The sequence below is a fragment of the Pholis gunnellus genome, assembly GCF_910591455.1.
Source record: "Pholis gunnellus genome assembly, chromosome: 16".
Taxonomy (NCBI): Eukaryota; Metazoa; Chordata; class Actinopteri; order Perciformes; family Pholidae; genus Pholis; species Pholis gunnellus.
The window spans coordinates 5,358,948-5,380,814 of NC_136543.1; the positions used below are offsets into that span (position 1 = coordinate 5,358,948).

The 21,867-nt window shown below is 43.4% G+C and overlaps 1 protein-coding gene across 3 annotated transcripts; it reads left to right on the top strand.

Annotated features, from left to right (window-relative positions):
- Positions 1-1,133: 1,133 nt before the first annotated feature.
- Positions 1,134-20,443, top strand: ago4 (argonaute RISC component 4). 3 transcript variants are annotated; one of them, XM_079176172.1, is made up of 19 exons: positions 1,134-1,307; positions 7,723-7,894; positions 8,153-8,273; positions 9,113-9,294; positions 10,326-10,462; positions 11,336-11,470; positions 12,420-12,507; positions 12,703-12,850; positions 13,023-13,142; positions 13,730-13,891; positions 15,995-16,143; positions 17,071-17,255; positions 17,432-17,591; positions 18,070-18,250; positions 18,365-18,535; positions 18,934-19,068; positions 19,165-19,266; positions 19,769-19,968; positions 20,166-20,443. In XM_079176172.1, the coding sequence occupies exons 1-19, from the start codon at positions 1,289-1,291 to the stop codon at positions 20,272-20,274; spliced, it is 2,676 nt and encodes an 891-aa protein (XP_079032298.1). In that variant the 5' UTR covers positions 1,134-1,288; the 3' UTR covers positions 20,275-20,443. The 3 variants fall into 3 exon arrangements, with proteins under 3 accessions (XP_079032298.1, XP_079032299.1, XP_079032300.1); XM_079176173.1 differs by having other exon boundaries at positions 18,070-18,241; XM_079176174.1 differs by having other exon boundaries at positions 16,010-16,143.
- Positions 20,444-21,867: the final 1,424 nt, after the last annotated feature.

A 21,867-nucleotide genomic window follows, 5' to 3' on the forward strand; every position in this document is an offset into this window, starting at 1 on the left:
TATAACCAATAAGAATAATCAGAAAGATGCTAAATCAAATGTACACAATGTCAGAGATGTCAACAGGTCAACGGTATGTGTCACAAATATAACTGGGTAATAGTAAGATGCAATTCAAAATATAAACGTGCCAAAAAAAATATACACATGTGGGTCATGGATATAACAACACAAGATATTAAGAACTTAATTAATACTTATTTCTGTCCCCGGTGTATACATGATCCCTCTGCATAATTCTATAAAAATCGTTTTGAGAGATTCACTAGCTTCAATAGCTATTAATGTGGGAATCAACCACATGGTTATGTGGGGATCCGGGCGTGCACCATTAATTCATTTACCTGTTGGTTAGGATATTTACCAAATGACCAAGGTAAAGACTGAGAAGTACATCTGTGAAGGCCGTAAAACATTGATCTAACATTGACAAAATTATCTTCTTCTCTGAACGTGCACGTTACACGATAAGAATTGCCTCTTGTGTAATATACATTAACAATAGGCTCCTCAACAGATGAACACGTTGTGCACATTCAGTGGGATGTCTGCAACTTGCAAAGCAATAGTCTGAAATAGTCTGTAACAAGTAAAAGTTTACAAGAATAACCTTCAAAATATACTTAAGATACCAAAAGTGAAATGAATCATTACAGAGAATAGCCTAATTTATAAATATATGACCGTATATTATTGGATATACATTGGTATATTATCTATCAATGTGAAAGGGACAATTTAAGTTACTTTATAACCTGCTAGTTAGTTACATTTATAATAATGCGTCATAATTTATTCATAACTAGCATTAAACGGAATCACTGAAGTAGCCTAATTCAGTCGGCTATTTACAAATGTACTCAATTAATTGAGTAATAACTCAACTAGAATCAAAGTACAGTATTTGAGTGAAAGAGCTTTACACTATTTAAATACATGTTTCACTATGTACATATATATACATATATTATATATACTGTATATTGTCTTATATTTATGAGGTTTACTGTATCCTATTATCCCGCATCTGCTATAGCGGTACAGCAAATTACGCATGCGCACAGCAGGCTCTACGACTTCTAACCAGCGCATGCGCACTTACAAATCCCCAGATCCAGCAGTAGCGGCGCTAGCTCAGGTCAGTTAGTTCTGTCAGCAGTCGTCCACGCATCTATCTATATTCCCTTTTCTTAAATTAGCCACTTTAAGCTTCGCGATACCGCCCCCAATAGCAGCCTCGGTACGGAGCCGCCAGGCCGGGACAGAGACGGAGAGAGAGGCCTCGGCCATGGAAGCGCTCGGACCCGGTAAGAAATATGTGAAAATAGAAAGCTAGCAGCGGGGAGAGCGAGCCGTGTGTGGGGCGCGTGTGCACAAATGTCGCATTACTGGGGGCCGCGGCTGCAGCGAGGCCTCGAAGCTCTGACGGGGAAACAAACCGAGGCCCAGCCCGTGTGTGTGTGTGCGTGTGTGTGACTTTATTTACACCGAGTGGGAGCCACGTTTTGTGCCTGTACAAGGAGAGTCCGAGTTTAAAATGGGTTATCCAGAAATGTCTGCGCGGTTTTATTTATCTGAAGCACGCACTGCTCGTCGTGTCGGGGCTGGCATTGTGTGAGTGGGGATTTAACTAGGACCTTCCTTCCTTCCGCGTCGTGGTGTGTTTACGTTGTTTGTTCACGATGTGTTTCGCTTTGACCATATACTACGACCTCGTTCCTACAACGAGGCCACACAATATCGTCGAAATTTGTCAAAAATATCCTACCTGTATTAAAAATGTCCTGCTAAACCATCTACATTTGTAGCATCGCCATCAGGAACAGCGCGTCTCTTCGGGCTGCCCTCCGTCCAAGATGACAGCGACGGGTGGGAAACCAAATAAACGGCAGTAAAACGCATGCTACGGGCGTTAAACGAGCCGACGTGGGTGTTTTGTGACAAGTAACATTAATATACTGATTTTATGCAAGACTGTCATTGGTTGACTTGCCAAGCCACTGTTCCGAGCACAGCAGGGATGGATGGCGCTTTTATCGATCAGATCTGCAGGCCAGCTCCATATTATTCTCCTATATGATAACAAAGGCACTTATTTTGCAGCGATGCAGTGATCCAATGATAAAGTATGCGAAGAGAAATCAGCCATACACCTGTGCATCCAGCGATACAACGCCTTTTTATTAGCCAAAATATGTTTACCTCCATTTTTCTCCCCCACATAGACTAATTTTGTCTGTGAAATGCGTCTTAGCATACATGAAGAAATGAGTGCAGCTTGCAGAGCCCATCACGTTGTCTTGCCACAGTGAAGATATTGTTTATTTTTTTTGGAATCTTTGCATTGTTAACACACACATTGCTCACATGAAGAAAGGTGGTGGCATTAAGAAAACCCAGATGCATTTATTTAAGGAGGAAATTAGCTTAGATACATGTTGAATACAGGCATGGTGCTGTGTGAGCGTCCAGCAGAATGTTTTGGAGGTAACTATATTGTACAATCAATCACAGGTGTGTGTGTGTGTGTGTGTGTGTGTGAGCCACACAATCAGTGAAAGCCATCAAGATCTTATCACTGATAACAGCTGCTGCTGCATTGATAAATTCACCTGGTACTTCTAGGATGTACACGAGCCAGCTACATTTCTCTGGGAGGACTATTATTTAGTGTTTAATTAATGTTTACCTTGTAAAGGGGAGGGTGGATTTAGGCTTTCTATAGCAGACATTATTTCACATAAATTATGATAAATAGGAACACATCAGTATACGTCCGATACCAGTGTCAGACCTTTTACACTCATGTTGGCTGATTCCAGGGTGCATATTTACAGAGAGAAAAAGAGACAGAAGAGGGAATTGATGTGCAAAAACAAGTTAAAGCTTTTCAGAATTCCTAACTTTCTCAACAGTTGTATTAAGTGGTGAACACTTTGCAGAATTGAAACTGATCTTGTCAATTTGCTAAGTGATTCAAGAGTGATGATGCACTGTTTTTTTTTTAAAAGCTGATTGACAACCTACTAATAATATCTGGCACTGCAAAGAATGCGCCACTTGAGAAATTAGTGTTCACGTTGCAGATTTTCATTTGAAACGTTTGGCGCTTCTGGTTCAGTTGTTCAGGGGATTTCTTCAGAAACATTTGTGGCCTTTGCTTCAGTGTGGCTGGAACTCTTTAGGCTTGCATGTACTGATGTGATGTAGGCCTGGTGTGCCTTCACAAAGCAGCTTGTTTAATCTGTTCTTATTGTTTAGGTGCAACTGCTGAAGTGGTGCTCAGAATTGAAGCAGTCGACACAAATGCAGAGGTTGTCACAGGGAAGGCGTAGATTGGGGGTAGACGGACAACAATTCTCTGTGGGTGGCGTGAATTGAGCCAAAGATGAGCCCGTTCCAGTTTAATTTGTAATAACTTGAGCTAGAAATTCCCGATTATCCTGAAATATATATATTTATACGACTCCACTGCGTGCAGAGTCAAAAGCTTTGAGGAAAATGAATGACTTCAATTTGCGGTGAAATGTGGGAACGATTGATGATGATCTCAGCATGATATATTGCACATAGACTAGATCTGTGTTATTTCAGCATTGCTCTGCTGATTGGATCTTAACTCATTAGTTGAAGTCAATATCAGTTGCTCCTGAAGCAACAGCTAAGAATTATACTTCTCTACACTGAGGGAGGAGGGGGTGTATTTCCTGCCTGTGAATGATATCTAGCTCTGCCTTTTTCACAGTGTAGTACCTTAATCCAGGTGATTTGCTGGTGTGGGTGTCTGCGTGCTCCCCGCTCAGTGCTGTCGGTCTCTGACTCATCACCAGGCCACGCCATCATCCTCATGCTTAGCTTAAGCCCAGCTGTCTCTCTGCTTGATAACACTGTGGTTACCAGGGACACGCATAGCATTGCTACGCTCGACAGTGCACAAGTAGTAAAACCCTCTCTCATCAAATGTGAGTACATCACACACACACACAATCTGACGTTAGCTCAGCGTAGATTGACAGGCGGGCGATTATCTTTGCGCCGTGTTGTGTTGCTCCTTGAAGATGTTGTTGGTCAATTTGTAGCCACGCGAAAAGACTTGTTTGGTGCCAGCGTAACTGTCATTTTCTGCACCAGGGAAAGCTAATTTCACTTCCTCTGTGACTCTAAGTAGCTGCAGCTCTGTCTCACTTGGAGCAGATGCATAAAATTACACGAGAAGCTTGATTGACGGGCTGTTTCAGTAGATGACTAAATGCCACTTTGGAATGTCTCTTTATGGGAGTTCTATTTAAAAATGTCTAACGTTATTCTGATAAAAACAAAAAAGGATTTACTTACCTGTTCAGGTTGAATTAGCGTTTTTCAATAGTGCATGACAAGGCTGTTAAAGAAGTATAAAGCACACAATTGGCATAAAAATGTTTACACTTTTATTAGAATATGCTTGTGACAAAGATAGACGGGCGTATTCAGGAAAGAAACCCCGAAAGAGAGGAATGTCTTCTAGATGGATGTAATGTTCTTCTGCATATTTCTAGCTTTAATTGAATTTCTCTGAAATGTTGGATGGTCATGTGATCTTCCTCCTGATTTTTTTTCATATTAGAAGCTGCTATTTTTAAAGCAGAAATTGTGAGAAAATGCCAAACATTCCCTGGTTTCACATTCTCATCTTTTTTTGATTTTTCGTAAACTAAACGGTTAATCGTATTAAATAATCAGCAGATGATTCAACAATCCTAAATTGCAGCCATACATGTATTGTCTTTTCCGCTGCGTGTTCTTTCGGTTGTTTTTGTATCCTTTGCTTTTCACTTGTTACCATTTTGTTTGTGCTCGTAAACTCATCTGAGACGGTTCTGACTGAAGGAAAAACAACAAACCCGATCAATTGCAATTATGTTTGAAACGCATTTAGAGCTGAAACGTATCGTCCGTTTATCCATTGATGGAAAAATAATGGTGACACTGTTTTGATAATCAACTTAATAATTTCAGTCTTTCTTATATTTAAGCCAAAGCAGCCAAACACTTCGTAGCTTCTGCTGCTCAGTTGCGAGAATCTTTTTTTTTTTTTTTTTTTTCGTCATATGAGAGAGTAAACGGAATCTATTTGGACTGTTCGCTCAGACAAACAAGCAATTTGAAGATGTCAATTTGGGCTAACAGACATTTAGACCAACATTTTATCTACCAATCAAGAAATGAGAATATTTTGTTGGTTGCAGCAAAGTGTTCATTGAACACCCTCAGTAGGTGGCGTTGGCTGTGGTCAGTAAGCGGGTTGTGGAGGAAGGATGACTTCAGGCATTTCAATTTGAGACACTCGTATCTAAGTGTGGTAGTGTGGCAGCTGAGGAGGCTATATATAGGCGCATCTCTGGTTTTGGTGAAAGTAGAAGAGGAAGACCTCAAACTCAGTGCGCTGCTCACCACCAGAGTAAACTCCTTTCTGTCGTGCCTGTAAATGCATCCATTGAGCGGAGAGAACCAAAGTCCAATGTCGTATAATTCAACAAGTCTTAAAGGCGTTTCATGTCGTTTCCTTTTTTTAAAAGGCCTGAGAAGAGAATTAAGGAATTGTTAAAGATTGTAGGCGCTACAATAAATTGTATGCCATATCATCACTACTGGCTTTCCATTATATTTTGATAATTTGGATGGTATGATCGAGAGCTGTAATGATTGGACATTTAATCAATTGGTCATTCTTCAGAATATTTAATTAAATGGTTCGTCATTTAAGTTGTTTTTGAGCTACTTTACAACATTTTATTGACTGAAGTGTTAATCCAATATGTCAGATGAATAGATAATGAAAATTAAATTTGAAATAGATGTTAAATTACATTCTATATGGTGTTAAAAAGGTCTTAACGTCTCTGCAGAAACCCTGTGTGCAGCAGTCCTGCAATATGCGCTAGATTTGTGAAAGCTTGAATTTGTGTGAAAGAGCTTTTGACTCCACTGTGTGTTCGATGTTGTGGTCATTGTTTGCATCAAACTACATTTTATTCAAATTGTTTTGTCCACCCCCACGTACCTAAAACCAAAGACGTGTATTCCTGCTTGCCAAGCTTTCTGGAGACGACGTCAACGCTCCAAAATGGAGGCATAAAGGAATGCACTTACATTGAATTACAATGCACTTGGAAAGCGTCCGTGTGCGTTTTGATACATAATGTAGAATTATAGGAGCACTCGATATGCCTTTTGTTGCCATCGGTAACGAGGCCAGCAGGACAAAGTGAATCATCAGATGGTTTTAATCCAAGTCGTGACAAAGAACAGCCGTGCAACAAATAGCTTCTCGTTCGAGACTGTATCATAAGCATAATAATGACGCAGAAAAGCGGATTGATAGCGTAGTATATAATCAAGCTAATGGCTTGTTTTGTGTGACGGGGATGGAGGGGTGGGTCGTGGGGCGCAGGGGAGGAGATTTGAGGCCCAGGCTGGATGAGGGCACGTTGGGAAGCGTGTTTTCAGGAAGCGATGGGGAGGGTCCCGATTGTCCGTGCTCTCGCGCTTCACTTGCTAACTGGAGCGTGTGGGTGCATGGAGTTCAGGAGGATCCCCGCAGTCCCTTAGCTGTCAGTTAACAAAAGCTTTAAGCGGCCCCCTCCAACCTCCTTCAATACCACCAACACAATGTTATTTTAATATCGTCTGTATATATATATTTTGACGATGATTTCAGTCCTGGTTCAGAGTGATGCATGGCCGGCCAAAACGACAGATCAATTTAGATTTTGACAGATGGAGCAGCACTGTTCCACCTTCCGTCCATGTTACTGTAAATATGTAGTGTTGATGCGTCATCAGGTTCACTTTCAGCTACAGGAAGCCTGCCTTCTTAAACCATTGAAGACTTTATGTTCCTCTCTTGCCTGCAGCTTTTTACACAAAGACTCACAGGCGCCACACCTGTGTAAAGCGCCTGTGCATATACTGCATGTAATGTGAATGCGAGAGAGCTGCGTGTGTGTGGTGTAACGGCAATCCCAGACTCTGCGTTGCACCCCCCCCCCCCCCCCCCCCCCCCCCCCCCCCCATATGGCCCTGCTGCTGTCTGTCTGAGAGGAGCTCGCTCTTTGTCTCGGCTTGAGGGGTGGGCGCCCTGTGTGTCTGGGTGGAGCTGGGGGCGGGCCGAAGCATAATTGGAGGTCATTGTTTCGCCAGCCCCTTGTTGACCCATGTAGGTCAGGGGCCGGAGTTACGGATCAATCAAACCGCGTATGTGCACCGCCGGGTCTGCGAGGCCGATTCAGTGCATTCAAGCAGGTGTCACTGATGAGATGGGTTGCAACAAGCTTGGCGTTGCGCCGCCCACGCTCGTCTCTAAAATCGGACATTTAATGCACAGATCAGCGCAACCACTGTCGCCACCTTTGTTAACGTACAAAATAAATGCCAAACGTGGTTTATTTGAGGCGGGGGGGGGGGGGGGGGGGCTCTTTTGTGGCGAGGAATCCATGCATTTCTTTCAAGAGGCTGGTAGATTAAGCCCTCACTGAGAGGAGGAAACTGACGAATGTTGTAGGAATCCAACATTTTATAATTTAAGAAAGTTACTGATATTCTTATGCAAAGTAGAGACTCGCATGTCAATAACAGCCCTTATACTGAACTTAGGATGACCATTAGATATTACTGCACTAACTGTTCCTCCTGGTTTCTTGGATGGCGGTAACTCACAGTCACTTTTCTCTCTGCTCCCTCCAGGCCCGCCCGCCCCTCCCTCTCTGTTCCAGCCTCCGCGGCGTCCCGGCCTCGGCACGGTGGGGAAACCCATCCGGCTCCTTGCCAACCACTTCCAGGTGCAGATTCCCAAGATTGATGTCTATCACTATGATATCGACATCAAGCCTGAGAAACGGCCTCGGAGGGTCAACAGGTAAATCCTCACAAACGGGTTTTTGGGGAGGCGGGAAAGTTTTGTCTTGGATGTTGAACATTTTGCATCTGTAGCTTCAATAAACTCAGAATGCCAGAGGAGAACATTGTCTCCTCGGGAGAACAAGTTTTAGATGCTAATAAATGGGTAAATTGGGAGAAGAAAGTATTTAGATTTTATTGCTGTGAAGTCACCAAAAATGAGTTACCGGTATGCCTGTGTTTTTGGCTCACCGCCCTTTCGTCCTCTGTCTTCTAGGGAAGTGGTGGACACCATGGTGCGGCACTTCAAGATGCAAATCTTTGGAGACCGACAGCCTGGCTACGACGGGAAGAGGAACATGTACACAGCACATCCGCTGCCAATAGGGAGAGATAGGGTTGGTATTTCAAACACTTGACCCTCGTGTCATCAGCTTGTACAGCCATTAACTTGTGCGTCTTTAAAAAACATTGTGGATCCTTTAGAGTCGACTGCTTTTACAACATGACAAAACATTCACAAAGGGAGAAATTGTTTCCATTTATGACACCCAGTGATTTGTTCGTATTACGGTAGAGGTGGCGGGCATGCAACTGGTTTACTGGATTTGTGGTTCTGTAAGTGGAAGGTTGCCAGCTGGATCAGTCTGGACGAGGAATGTGAGACTAGTACTGATCTACTAGGACCTCTAATGGAAGATAGAGACCCAGTCCTGTGAATGGTCTTAGATTTCTTTTTCTGTTCAGTTTATTGCGGTCTAGTCTGGCTTTATATATTTTTTTATATATATATATAGTTATAGTTTATGACCAATTCTAACATCTGTTTTAACTGTGTCAAGTTAGGCTGGTTTATAAAAACCTGCAGTTGTGGTTATAAATGTTTTCTTAAAAACAAATGGTTATGAAGTATTTCATATTTGGGCTCCTGAAACCAGATTTACATCAGAATTAACAACATATTTCACACATTTTGGCTTCTGGTTTACACCTGTGGACTGTGGCTCTACTAGTATGTTTTAATGTGGATCCTTTGTCGTTCCAAAAACCAATTCAAGGATTCTTTGTGCGTTGTCCTCTTTATTTCAATCTACTTTGCCCTTGGGTGTTGATTGCGTTTTTATCTCTCCATGTCAGCTGTTCTTCAATCCATTTCCCTCCGCTTATCTTTTGTTTCATCTGCTCCCTTTGTACCCTTCCCTTCCCTCTGTGTCCTCCTCCCTCCCTCCCTCTTTAGGTGGATCTGGAGGTGACTCTACCTGGCGAGGGGAAAGATCAGACGTTCAAGGTGTCATTGCAGTGGGTGTCTGTGGTCAGTCTTCAGATGCTGCTGGAAGCCCTGACGGGTCACCTCAACGAGGTCCCGGAAGATTCGGTTCAGGCTCTGGATGTCATCACACGTCATTTGCCTTCCATGAGGTACCGACACCCTCTGCCTCGTCACGAACACGCCACCCGCGTCTCTTTCACATCTGTTGACAGAGTTATTGCTTTTCCTCTTTTTTTTTTTTTTTTGTCTGCATTATTTAATTTCCTGCGGCCGTGTGTCTTTGCGCTCAAATCATATTAAAATGATTTTAAACTTCATCCTTCATACAGTATCCTGTAGTGGCACCAGTCGTTCCTTTCATACATCATCCCGATCCTGGTTGTGATCCCGGTGCCGTCATACAGCGACAATTCTATGAGAATTGCTGTCCTGTTCTCTGCCCGCCGCTGAGCAGAAGACTGAACTTTTAGCAACATTTTCCGTCCATCTCTGAAACGCTTCGCCGATATTGTCAGACTCTCTTTTTGATAATGCCGTCTCCCTTTTTTTTTGCATTGCCTTGCTGTGTAGGCAGTTGTGGCCAATGCCGGAATAGCAACTTTACCGGCAGGATATTCCAATGTTGAGCTAGACTTTTGTCACCTGAAGGGGCGTGCACCTGCATCAGCGTTTGTAGAACGGCCAGTAGGAACTCTCTGAAATGACCTGTGATTGGCCAAAGTACCCCGTCAAAATCCCGATTTTCTAAAGCCACTAGGAGGTGCAGAAGTCGTCTCTTCGACCCCTTGACTTACAGTATTCCAAAAGGTTATTATGGATCTTTATTTATTTTTGCCCCATGATCCCAAAAATATACTTCCCAGTACCTACCTCAGTTTTAAGGGCAAATTTATAGACACACTTTATATCTTATCTTATATATTTTATAATTTATATCTTTTTATGTTAATTTGCAAACATACAATGTGTCTCAAAATGTGTTTTTGAGTTATTGCTATATTTCACATCTGTCTGTAAAAGGCTTTACTTTTTAGCCCAAATATTTTCCATGATGAACAAATTTGAAACTTAATCTGACGGATTATTAAAAATTAATCTTGTGAACATTTGATTAATTGAGGTGTGACTCCGTTGATCGATTTTGGTCCGTTATTCAACCTCTCTGTCTTTGTGTGCTCAGGTATACTCCTGTGGGGCGCTCGTTTTTCTCCCCTCCGGAGGGCTATTATCATCCTCTGGGTGGAGGCAGGGAGGTGTGGTTTGGTTTCCATCAGTCTGTCCGTCCTGCCATGTGGAACATGATGCTCAACATCGACGGTAAGACCTGAGTGTGATTTTAAAATGGGCTTTGAGTACATTCATTTCTAAGCGTTCTTCATGGGGCTGACGTTTGATGTGGGTGGTCACTGACAGATTTAAGGAATGTTATGATGTCTTTAGCTTTACCCAGCAAGACTTAATGTATTCGTATGCACACAATCACTGACAATCAGCTACTGATTATCTGGAAAAACCCACAACATTTCAGTTTCATTTCCACCATCAGCTACTGCTTCCTGCTATGCTTAGACTGTAACAGCAGACTTTACAAATGTCCCACTGAATACATCTACTGCCATTGGTTAGAAAATGTTATATCTGCTCAAATAATGGTTACATACAGCCTTAGAGCCTTGAAACGCCGCTAATACTCAAATTTACTTCAGGGATTGTATTCCATTGTGTCTTCTCTAACAATGCCTTTTTGTTGTCACCTGTTAAGTCAGTTGAAATTGTAAAACTCAGTATTTCACAAGGCATTTTGTCACTAAAACCAGTTCCTATATCTATTAAAGGTGAAGCGGGTAGATGAGATGTCCGCTTGACACAAAGACCGTCTTACTCTATGATACAGGGACTTACTGTCATTTATAGTACTTGACTGAGATGGTTTGCTCAATAGATGGTGTTTGTTTGTATCCACTCGGTAACATTGAAGAGACTAAGTCACTCTTGTGTAGAGATACTTAGCGCTGTAATGAGATCAGGACATTCATTAAGGCTGCATGAATGTGTTCTAAAGCTCCCTTTGTTACTCTCCAGTTCTACAGTTTGACCACACTCTACGTGTGATATACATTTGGCTTGCGTGCAGTTATTGGTTTGAGGGACTGATTGGCTGAATGTTGTCGTGTCTGTTCCACCCCTCAGTGTCAGCCACAGCTTTCTACCGCGCTCAGCCTGTGATCGAGTTCATGTGCGAGGTGCTAGACATACAGAACATCAACGAACAGACCAAACCACTGACTGACTCGCAGCGCGTCAAATTCACCAAGGAAATAAGGGGTAAGTACTCGACACACACACAAACGTGTGTGTGTGTGTGTGTGTGTGTGTATATATATGCCGACTGTTACCAACAAGGACAAAAGGGTCGATGTTAACAGACATGCACACGTTGTATGCAGAACTACTGTGACTCACTGTGTATCAAATATTTCCAGGCAGAGATTACAGATGGGCGTGGGCCTGCAGGGCACATGCATGTTTGTTTTTGTGCAGAGTGCAAGAACTAAAGAAGCTGCACCCACTCACACATGATTATGCTGTATACTCACGACACACACACGCACACACAAACACACACACACTCACTCACTCACTCACTCACTCACTCACTCACTCACTCACTCACTCACTCACTCACTCACTCACTCACTACTTAGCCTACACGAATGCTGAACACTCGTTCGTAGCCGCGGGGTGACAAAGAATTGTTTCTCAAATCAGAAAATATGTCCATGAGATTCACACAAGTCCTAGGAACGGGTCTCCTGAATACAGCTTTTGTTCATAACTTGCCGATATGTTTTGAATGCAAGAAAATACTGCTATTTCAAGCAACTCCAGGCTCTGTTTGTCTTCACTCCTCTTTAAATACACAAAGAACCACCAAATAACCTCGCAGGAAATAATGTGATTTTTCAGATAGTGTGGAATTTCAGCTGCATGTTTTCTATGGCAGACGCATGTAATCTTTCTGAATTCTCCTTTTCGGTCTGTGTTTTGGGCCGAGTCGTGACAAATGTGTAAAGGGAAGCTGCAGAGAGCTGAACACTGTTCGCAGTCGGCTGCCATGTCAGCATTTGTCTTTATCATGGCCTGAAAACGACAGAAGAGTACGATTCCAACGTGCTAAATTAAAAGATCTCATAATATTTGAAATTGCAGTTGGTCGATAAAATGGCACCGCCTCTTCACGTGCCTCTGACAGTTCGCTCTTTGAATTCAACAGGCTTGAAAGTTGAGGTCACACACTGTGGTCAAATGAAGAGGAAGTACCGTGTGTGCAATGTGACACGCCGACCTGCCAGCCACCAGACGTAAGTGTCGACACTCGTCAGCTTGTTCACCATCGTATGTAAGCGAAGGCAACGGTGTATGTGTACGGAAATGTCCTAATTAGTCATTGTAAAGAGACAAAGAACCATGTAAAGATACAACGAATGAATCCTTTTTTGTTTTATATACTCGTGGACTTTCTGTGTGCTTCGCTCTCATTTTCCATTCATTCACAGGTTCCCCTTACAACTTGAGAACGGCCAAGCCATGGAGTGCACAGTAGCACAGTATTTCAAGCAGAAGTACAATCTGCAGCTCAAATATCCACATTTACCCTGTCTGCAAGTAGGGCAGGAACAGAAGCACACCTACCTTCCCCTGGAGGTGAGAACGAGGCTGTTTTGATGTTTGATATATGAAGAATCATTATTTTTTGTTCAGGGTTTGGCAATCCTCACCAATGGGAACATTCTCCCTTTTTAATTTCCTGCTGTGGTCCCTCTTATCTGACTGGTATCTTTGTTGAATTCATGAAACGTTCCTTCCTGCTCTGTAGGTCTGTAACATAGTAGCAGGCCAGCGCTGTATCAAGAAGCTGACGGACAACCAGACATCCACCATGATCAAAGCTACAGCTCGCTCAGCCCCCGACAGACAGGAGGAGATCAGCAGACTGGTGAGTGCTGTTTCCCTCTTGGGATGGGAGTAAAACATGACATGCGGTTGATTTGTCTTTCAGGACTTGTAGTTTTTTTAGTTCTAGCCACTCAGGCCTAGTCCACACGCACACAGGTATTTCTTTTTTTTAAACTTAGGCCAAAACACTTTCAAAGGCTTTCGTTTACACCCCGACTGTGCATTAGGTTGACGTTGAGCTTTTTGCGCGTAACGTCAGTGTCAACTGTTATCTTTTGTGACTTGTTGTCCAACGGCAGCATAAATGCATCCATGATCGAAGGAAGTGGCCCAATAACCTGCTAAAATGACTTATTTCATATGTACACATACATGTACAGTTACTCTTCCACTATATTGAGGAACAAATGTGTCACAATGCACTATGGAGGTCACTGCTACGTTATTCAACACTGGAAACGGACCCTTCTGGTTTTACAAAGGTTTACAAAAATACCTCTGTACATGTGGACGAGGCCTCAGTCTTTCCTAAATGCCAAATAAGAGACAAGTCAGCTTACATCTTTTTTTTTATATTTGTTCTTTTTTTATTTCTCAATCCAATTTTTTTTCTTCTCATCTCCCCAGGTCAAAAGTAACAGCATGGTCGGGGGCCCGGACCCTTACCTGAAGGAGTTTGGCATTGTGGTACACAATGACATGACAGAAGTGACAGGGCGTGTGCTCCCAGCGCCCATGCTACAGTATGGGGGCCGGGTGAGTACAGACACAGGGCGAGACTGTGGCAGGGTGAGTACTGGACGGGGGCGGCACTCTGGGGTTGCAAGCATGACTGGGATCGCACAGGGTGGGGGACATCAGAGTGAATGCTGGCTAAATAGGGGGGCGGAGATCCAGGTTTGCAGAAGTTTGATTTATTGAACAGTGGATTTATGTTTACTTATGAACATTAGGTAACCCTTAAGTTAACGACTCCCAAGGTGCATTTCTGTAAGAAACATCCAATCACAGAGCTGTAGATTCTGTTCCGTTTGCCGCTAATGGCAAGCAAAAGCTTCAGATTACAGTGTTGTAGTGACGATACGATCTGCACCTAAAATGAGCTCACTGGCTCAATTTTAGATGAATTGTGCTACATCTCTGATTTGCGCCTCTGATTGCTTCTTCTCCATGGCAACAGCGGCTGAGGCTCGTGGGTATTGTAGTATTAGGAGAGCCGTCCACTATACCAAACAGATGCACAAACAGGATTAGAAAAGAAGCGATTTTCCTTTTTGTTCAATGTGTAAATTTGAAGGAGCCATTAAAAGGAATGTTTCAATTGGGAACACAGATTCTTTGGGAAGGGAAAAAATCAACCTCATGACCAGCGCCTCCTCCTCAATTTTGTATCTCTCTATACAGTATATTTATTCAGGTAGTGACTAGATAACAGTGTTTCACTTAAGTATATGCAGACCTGGAACTTGCCCCGTGCTACACTCCTGTGGTGCATCTCTGCAGTCTGTTAAGTGCACCTCTTTTAAATACTCTTTCCCTTCAGACGGTATATATTGCGGTGCCTGTACAGTAGATAGAGGCTGAGGTTTTCACCTGTTGCATTCAGTAGTGTCTGTAAGTGAAGGAATGGAGAAGAGGAGCAAGTCACTGCAGACTGCTGAGATTCACCCACTGAATCTCAAATCAGCATTTGCATCCAACTTGTCAACAGAAGACAAACAAATCAGCATTTTGTCTGAACGAGAAATGTTCACAACTCTTAACATTTACTGGTTGTTAGATGAGAGAGAGAAGCTGAATTGAGATTCAAGGATTTTGCGTAAATGAATGGATGTGCTGCCAACAGGAGGCCGATGAGACTCTTAGCGACCCAGCATTAAAGTAAAGCCTGTCTGAAAGATTCACTTTTTACAGCCCGTTAGTCCCCCATCTGAAAATGAAAGGGTTCATATAAATACTAACGGTGCTGGAATACAACACCCCGTTCAGAGGCAGCGTTAAATGATTCTTCTAACACGAGATGAAACTTTATGGATCCCTGCAGGGTAATTGATTTAGTGTGTGGGCCAGCATTTCCCTTTATACCCTCTGGGATATCGAGTCTAATCGGCTTCCAGTGAAATGCCCTTAAATGCGGACTGAAAGCTTCTCCCATTTCCGTGATCACTTGCGATGAATGAAATAAACTCCATTTTAAAATGGCGCGCTGATGTTTGTTGGACATATATAGTCAGATCAAAGTATTCAGAAAATGAATACTACCTGAACTGACTATGTACAACATGCGAGATGGGAGAAGCGGCTCTTTCCTGTGTAACATGCACTGTGATGGAGTTTTGATATTATCGACGACAACCCCGTTATCATTTATTAGGTTCAATCCTGTGACTTTGATTATGTTGAAAATATTTGAGACGATCTTGTAATGAGGTGGAGAAGCTCCTGACTTTTCCTGGCACACCACACTCGGGTAGTTCATTGTGGTCGCTTGTTTTGGAGAATAAAAGCTCTTAATGGCCTTTGGCAAATCTTGTTAACTTAATGGAAAGCCTCTGCCCTTTTGAGTTGGTATTCACAATCACTCTCGTAGTAGGAGCACTTAACTAATGAGGTGTCTTCTAATAGAGGCACTACTCTCGTTCGCTGTTCATGTCAGGACTCCTGATATGGGAAGTAAAAAAAACCAGGATATTTATGTGCAATAAAGAAATGAACATTTATCTCTGCTAAATAAGTCTCAGTATGCGATGCATGGACTGTGTCTGTCATGCATAGATTAATACTTGTAATGCGTTAGGTTTGCCCGTATATGATGTGTCAATCAAAGCGGGGGTTGGGCTGTAGTATCTTTTGTATTGGCTCATCCAACCGGGGGGTTGACTAAGAGGTTAGGGACTCTCTCCGCAGAATAAAACCGTGGCCACGCCCAACCAGGGCGTGTGGGACATGAGGGGGAAGCAGTTCTACGCCGGCATCGAGATCAAGGTCTGGGCCGTGGCCTGCTTCGCCCCCCAGAAACAGTGTCGAGAGGACCTGCTCAAGTGAGTCACGGCGTCGACTGTTGTGGTGTCCTGTTTGGCTTTTATAATGAGTCCTTTCTCAGAAATGTACACAAGAAGGGCCAAGCTTGTGGCGTGGCTCTATAGTGTGGTGCAGGAATGAATCCTAAAACCAGGAAATTATTCAGCGTTTTTTCACTCCTGGTTCCATTGTCTCCAATTATTTTTTGGTTTGATGCCTGAAATAAGGTCTGTGGTTAACACAAGTTTAGTGCATATCTTTATCTTAGTTTAAGTATCTCAAAATAGGCTGTTGCTAAAAAGTGGCTTAATGAGACTAATCTTGTCTGTATACTCTCACTCGTGTGCCTGTGCTGTAGTTTATTTATAGCCCAACGTTAGCTTTTTACTTCTGGCGATTGGCATTTACACTTCTAAAATCCTGAAAGTGGTGCACATTTGACGATTATCTTGCTGAACAAATTTGGAAGTATCATAAATGTGTGTTTACCACAGAGCTTATTTTCTGCAATAATCCAAAATCCTATTGGCCTCCTCTTGAGGAACCAGTGCGACGCTAATTTACTGGTTGGGCTACAAGAATGTGTCATCCCTGCAGCGCACTATGGATGGAAATGTTTGTTGGTCCACCACTTTCCTGGTCAGATGATGTATTCCAATGACTTATGTGATCCTCTGGATTTTCCTCCACCATAAGGTTTACCTTTGTCCTTTCAGGATGAACTGTAATAACTTTGCTGACTCCTTAACTGCACCATCATTGTCATATTTAGAATTTGTCCATTACTTCAGTTTATGATGTATCCTCATCAGCCTCATCTGTACTTTTACAGTTACAATGGTCTTGCATTCACTTAATAAATCTTTCTCCCTGCTACGTTAAATCGTATTAGATGTTGTCTGCTCGTACTGCTGATTTCTGATCAGCGTTTAATGCTTTTTCAACAGGAGCTTCACTGACCAGCTGCGAAAGATCTCCAAAGATGCTGGGATGCCCATTCAAGGCCAGCCATGTTTCTGTAAATACGCCCAAGGAGCCGACAGTGTGGAGCCCATGTTCAAACACCTCAAGATGTCTTACGTAGGTCTGCAGCTGATCGTGGTCATCCTGCCCGGCAAAACACCAGTCTATGGTAAGAAAGTGGCGAGCGCCAATTTAGTATTTTAGTGAAATTGTGTAGTGCCCGTTTGGAACAGACGCATATAGACAGAGAGAGATTCCTTGCTTTATGATTAAGTGAGGAAAAAGATTTTAGATTTCGATCATTTTTGTGATATTGAACATGGTTCTCTCCGTATGTGTCTACAGCTGAGGTGAAGCGGGTGGGCGACACCCTCCTCGGCATGGCCACCCAGTGTGTGCAGGTGAAGAACGTAGTGAAGACGTCCCCTCAGACCCTCTCCAACCTGTGCCTCAAGATCAACGCCAAGCTGGGAGGCATCAACAACGTTCTGGTGCCTCATCAGAGGTCAGCGCGGATTTTAGTCATTTCTTCGTTTCAGTCCAGATGGGAGTCTGGAATGCTTCTTGGCTTTGAATGATGTAGACGGGTCGGATGCTTTCTGAATGCAGATAGTTCTGGTAAATCGTGTGGTGAAGAGCAATCCAAGTTGTAACAATAATCTGCATCATTTTCATATATATTTTTGTCTGGTGCTTAGATTCTGAGAATCTAAGTCAGTTTTTTCTCTTCGTATATTGATATTTTTATCTTTTTTCTCACATTTTTCTAATATTACATTTGTAAACAGAACAGCGCTAAGGAATAGTGTGCTCAGGCCTGTAATGCAAAGTCTCTTCTCTTTTCTCTTTTGTAAGACGAGGCGAGATGAAAACCTTTATATCTCGAGGGAAATTGTTTTGCAGCAGCTGCAATAACAAGTGGGCAGAGAGGAAATATAAAAGTCCAAGATAACCATCAGTGCTGTGTCCTGTTCTCGGTTCAGGCCCTCTGTGTTCCAGCAGCCCGTCATCTTCCTGGGTGCGGACGTCACACATCCTCCAGCAGGTGACGGGAAGAAGCCGTCCATCGCGGCGGTGGTGGGCAGCATGGACGGCCATCCCAGCCGATACTGCGCCACGGTGCGAGTCCAGACGTCTAGGCAGGACATATCCCAGGTAACCACAGTAAGTTTCCATCGCGACTCCTTTTTTTTTTAAAAATGCATCACTTTGGCACAATCCAGACTTTGTTGTTCACCTTCGATCTGAAGTTTACTCTTAAGTTGTTTTTTTTTATAGCAGTGCCCTCCTCCTCCAACCAATCAGGAGCAACTCTTCAGCCAGGAGGTCATCCAAGATTTGACTAATATGGTGCGAGAGCTGCTCATCCAGTTCTACAAGTCCACTCGCTTCAAGCCCACTCGAATCATCTACTATCGTGGTGGTGTGTCTGAGGGACAAATGAAACAGGTGAGAGCTTTGCGGTACTTGCGAGTCCCAAGAGTGATCTACGAGGCAGGAATGGCAGCTGTGATTCATTTTGAGAGGAGGCTGTCAAAACCTGTATGTAGTTTGGACTTGCACCTTATTGTTATCTCAGACTTTTTATATTGCACACTTTTATATTTTCACACATATCACTTTGTATTGCAGCAGTTTCCCTCAGCATAAATACAGTTTTATCTTAGAGATGACAGTCCAAAAGCTGCTTTAGTCCAAAAATGGTGACGGGGCCACAAAACAAGTGCCACAGGAAAATGATATGCAATGCAATAGTAGTATATCAAGGCAACATGTTGCATAGGATACCTTTTCAAGTGTGTGTGTGTGTGTGTGTGTGTGTGTGTGTCTTTTGTTTGTATTTTCAGGTGGCGTGGCCGGAGCTGATAGCCATCAGGAAGGCCTGTATCAGCCTGGAGGAGGATTACCGGCCGGGCATTACCTACATTGTGGTTCAGAAACGTCACCATACTCGTCTCTTCTGCTCTGACAAAGCTGAGAGGGTCAGTAGGAGTTCACCCTTTTAAGATATGTGTGGTATTGTACAACGCCGTGTCGTGCGAGTCTTCACTTTAATCCTAACTGATCATCCACTGCAGGTGGGGAAGAGCGGTAACGTCCCAGCAGGCACCACGGTGGACAGCACCATCACACACCCGTCCGAGTTCGACTTCTACCTGTGCAGCCATGCTGGGATTCAGGTGAGGGTCGCACACATGTCATAGTTGAAGTTTTTCCAAAAAAAAGCTGTGTGCTAGATTCAAATATTTCAATTTCATAAGCAAACTAATGCAATTGTGCATGTTGTCCAGTTCTCCCAAGTCTGGATTTGGCACATTTACACAAGAAAAGTTATAAATTATTGTTACGGCCCATTATTTCAGTCTCTCTTCAAGGATAGGGCAATTTTGACCACGATAATGATGCTTAATGACAATAAACGGCCTAAATTGGATGTGTCTTCGACCCATCAGAAGGTTTGGCTCATATTTAAAGTGATACACTGCCCACAAATGTCTTCAGTATGAGACGCTTGTTCCCTGTAAAGTTACAAGATGGCTGTATAATGTGGCTGCAGACAGACCCTTTTTAGTGGTCTGTGCACATTACAGCATATTACTGTGTCACCAAGTAAATAAAGTGCACTTCATATGAAGATGTCAGGACAGTATTGACATGTCATGTCCCTGCGTCCTCCCTCAGGGAACCAGTCGTCCGTCCCACTACCACGTCCTGTGGGACGACAACTGTTTCACTGCCGATGAGCTGCAGCTCCTCACCTACCAGCTGTGCCACACCTACGTCCGCTGCACGCGCTCCGTCTCCATCCCAGCACCGGCCTACTACGCCAGGCTAGTGGCTTTCCGAGCGCGCTACCACCTGGTGGACAAAGACCATGACAGGTGAGGCCGCCCTGGATATCTGTGGCTCCAGTTCAAGGAAGAGAATTCATTGGGATAGTGTTTTTTTTTATATATATCTTATAGTTTGGATGACATTTATTGAGCACTTTCTAACATTTGTTTGAGGACAGAGACTGGACTTATTGCCTCTTGATTCCTGACGGTCAAACTAAGCTCTGCCTCTCTCTGTCTTTCAGTGCTGAAGGAAGCCACGTGTCGGGCCAGAGTAACGGCCGGGACCCCCTGGCGTTGGCCAAGGCAGTTCAGATCCACTATGATACCCAGCACACCATGTACTTCGCCTGAGCTAGCGAGCATGTCAGCCAGTCCACCCGCGGATTCCCTTTCTTCTTCTGTCTTTTTAATCTCTTATTTGCCAGTCTCTCTCTCTTCTTGTCCCACATCTCTCTCTTTGTGGTCTTGTCTCTTTCTCTTCACACTCACTCTACATTTTCTGAATCTGCACCAAAGCGGCTCTCGGACAGGGGGGGGAAGGGGGGCGGGGGTGGGACCTGCTGTGTCTCAATATGTCCAGCAGGTTGGGTTTTTTTTTTTATTTCAAGGAACAATCACCAACCAGCGTTCCCAATCGAGCCGCCTCTCAAACCAGCAATCCAGCACTGCAAACCTCGAGGGGTTTCCAATGCACAAAAGGAGGAAAAAAAACAAAAAACAAACCATACACACGCGTATACTACAAGTTGAGCCATTATTTTTGAGTTTGTTTTTTCTATGTGAATGTCTGCACTCTTGTGTTTGTAAGATACACTGAGCAAGGGAGTGGACTGTCACAGTGTGTGTCGGTCAGCGCAGCTCTTTAGCTCTCCCAGCTAAGCAGGACTCTTATCTACTTTTACCTCAAAGCCCCTTTGGGCAAAATCTGTCACAAAGTCTTGGGTTTATTGGGTGGTCGGGAGGGAACTCTACATGAAAAGAGACGGAGGGGAGTCGACCTTTTGAGAATGATATATATATTTTTGTTTTCCTTTTTATGAGTGTGTGTTTGAACCTTTTTCTCCTTTTACGGTCTTTAACAAGCGAGGTGACCTGGGTGTCCATGCCCATTTACTGTTTTCCTCCCATCTTAGCGAAGAAGACGCGAGTCTGTACGTGTGCGTGCGCATCTCTGTATATACATGTACTGCTGTATGAGTGTGTGTGTGCGTGTGCGTGTGCGTGTGTGTGTGTGTGTGTGTGTGTGTGTGTGTGTGTGTGTGTGTTTCATGGCAGGCCACTGAATTGTAAAGGGAAATCAAGGAGATAACTGCTGTAAATGCCTCAGATTTGTTTTTATATTCACACATACAGTACATATAAGCATATATTTACATCTATAGAGCAACTTTGAGACATATGACTTAAACAGGCCTCCTGGAGGCTGCTGTGGGTATTTGTAGCAGCCCTGGGTCACTTGTTGATTGGAATGCTTTTGAGTTACTTTGTTTTTTTTTTTGAACGGTTGGGGATTTGCACATTTGGGAGCCGGTTGCTCCTTTTGTGCCTCAGAGTGTCTTTTGGACCTCAGAAAAAAAACAGTAAACTAACTCCATTTCAAGCAGCAAGTGAAGTCAGGTCTGACTGTGTAGCAGTGGTGACCGTGGTAACCGTGGTCGGGCCCGAGGCTGGCTCAGCGTCGGGACCTGTTGAATGGCTGAAGGCATTAAACACAGAGTATGGTCTTTATCAGCCTTGCTGTCTGTGTCAAAAGCAGGATCTTATTTTTCTTTGGACCTGATTATCTGAAAGACTTTATGATGACACTGCTGGACGTGGCTTTTCATTTTCTTTTTGTTTTGTTATAGATGTAGTATCAAGGGCCGGAAACCAACGTAGTTTTTTGAGGTCTCCTTTGCTAATATTGGCCAATTCATTGCACTGACCCGGGACGCTAGGCAAGCA

Excerpts from the sequence above, each read along its gene's own strand:
- ago4 (XM_079176172.1), top strand. Across the intron at positions 13,143-13,729 it reads AGGAGGAGATCAGCAGACTG|GTCAAAAGTAACAGCATGGT; the intron begins GTGAGTGCTGTT and ends TCATCTCCCCAG. Across the intron at positions 16,144-17,070 it reads TGTCGAGAGGACCTGCTCAA|GAGCTTCACTGACCAGCTGC; the intron begins GTGAGTCACGGC and ends CTTTTTCAACAG.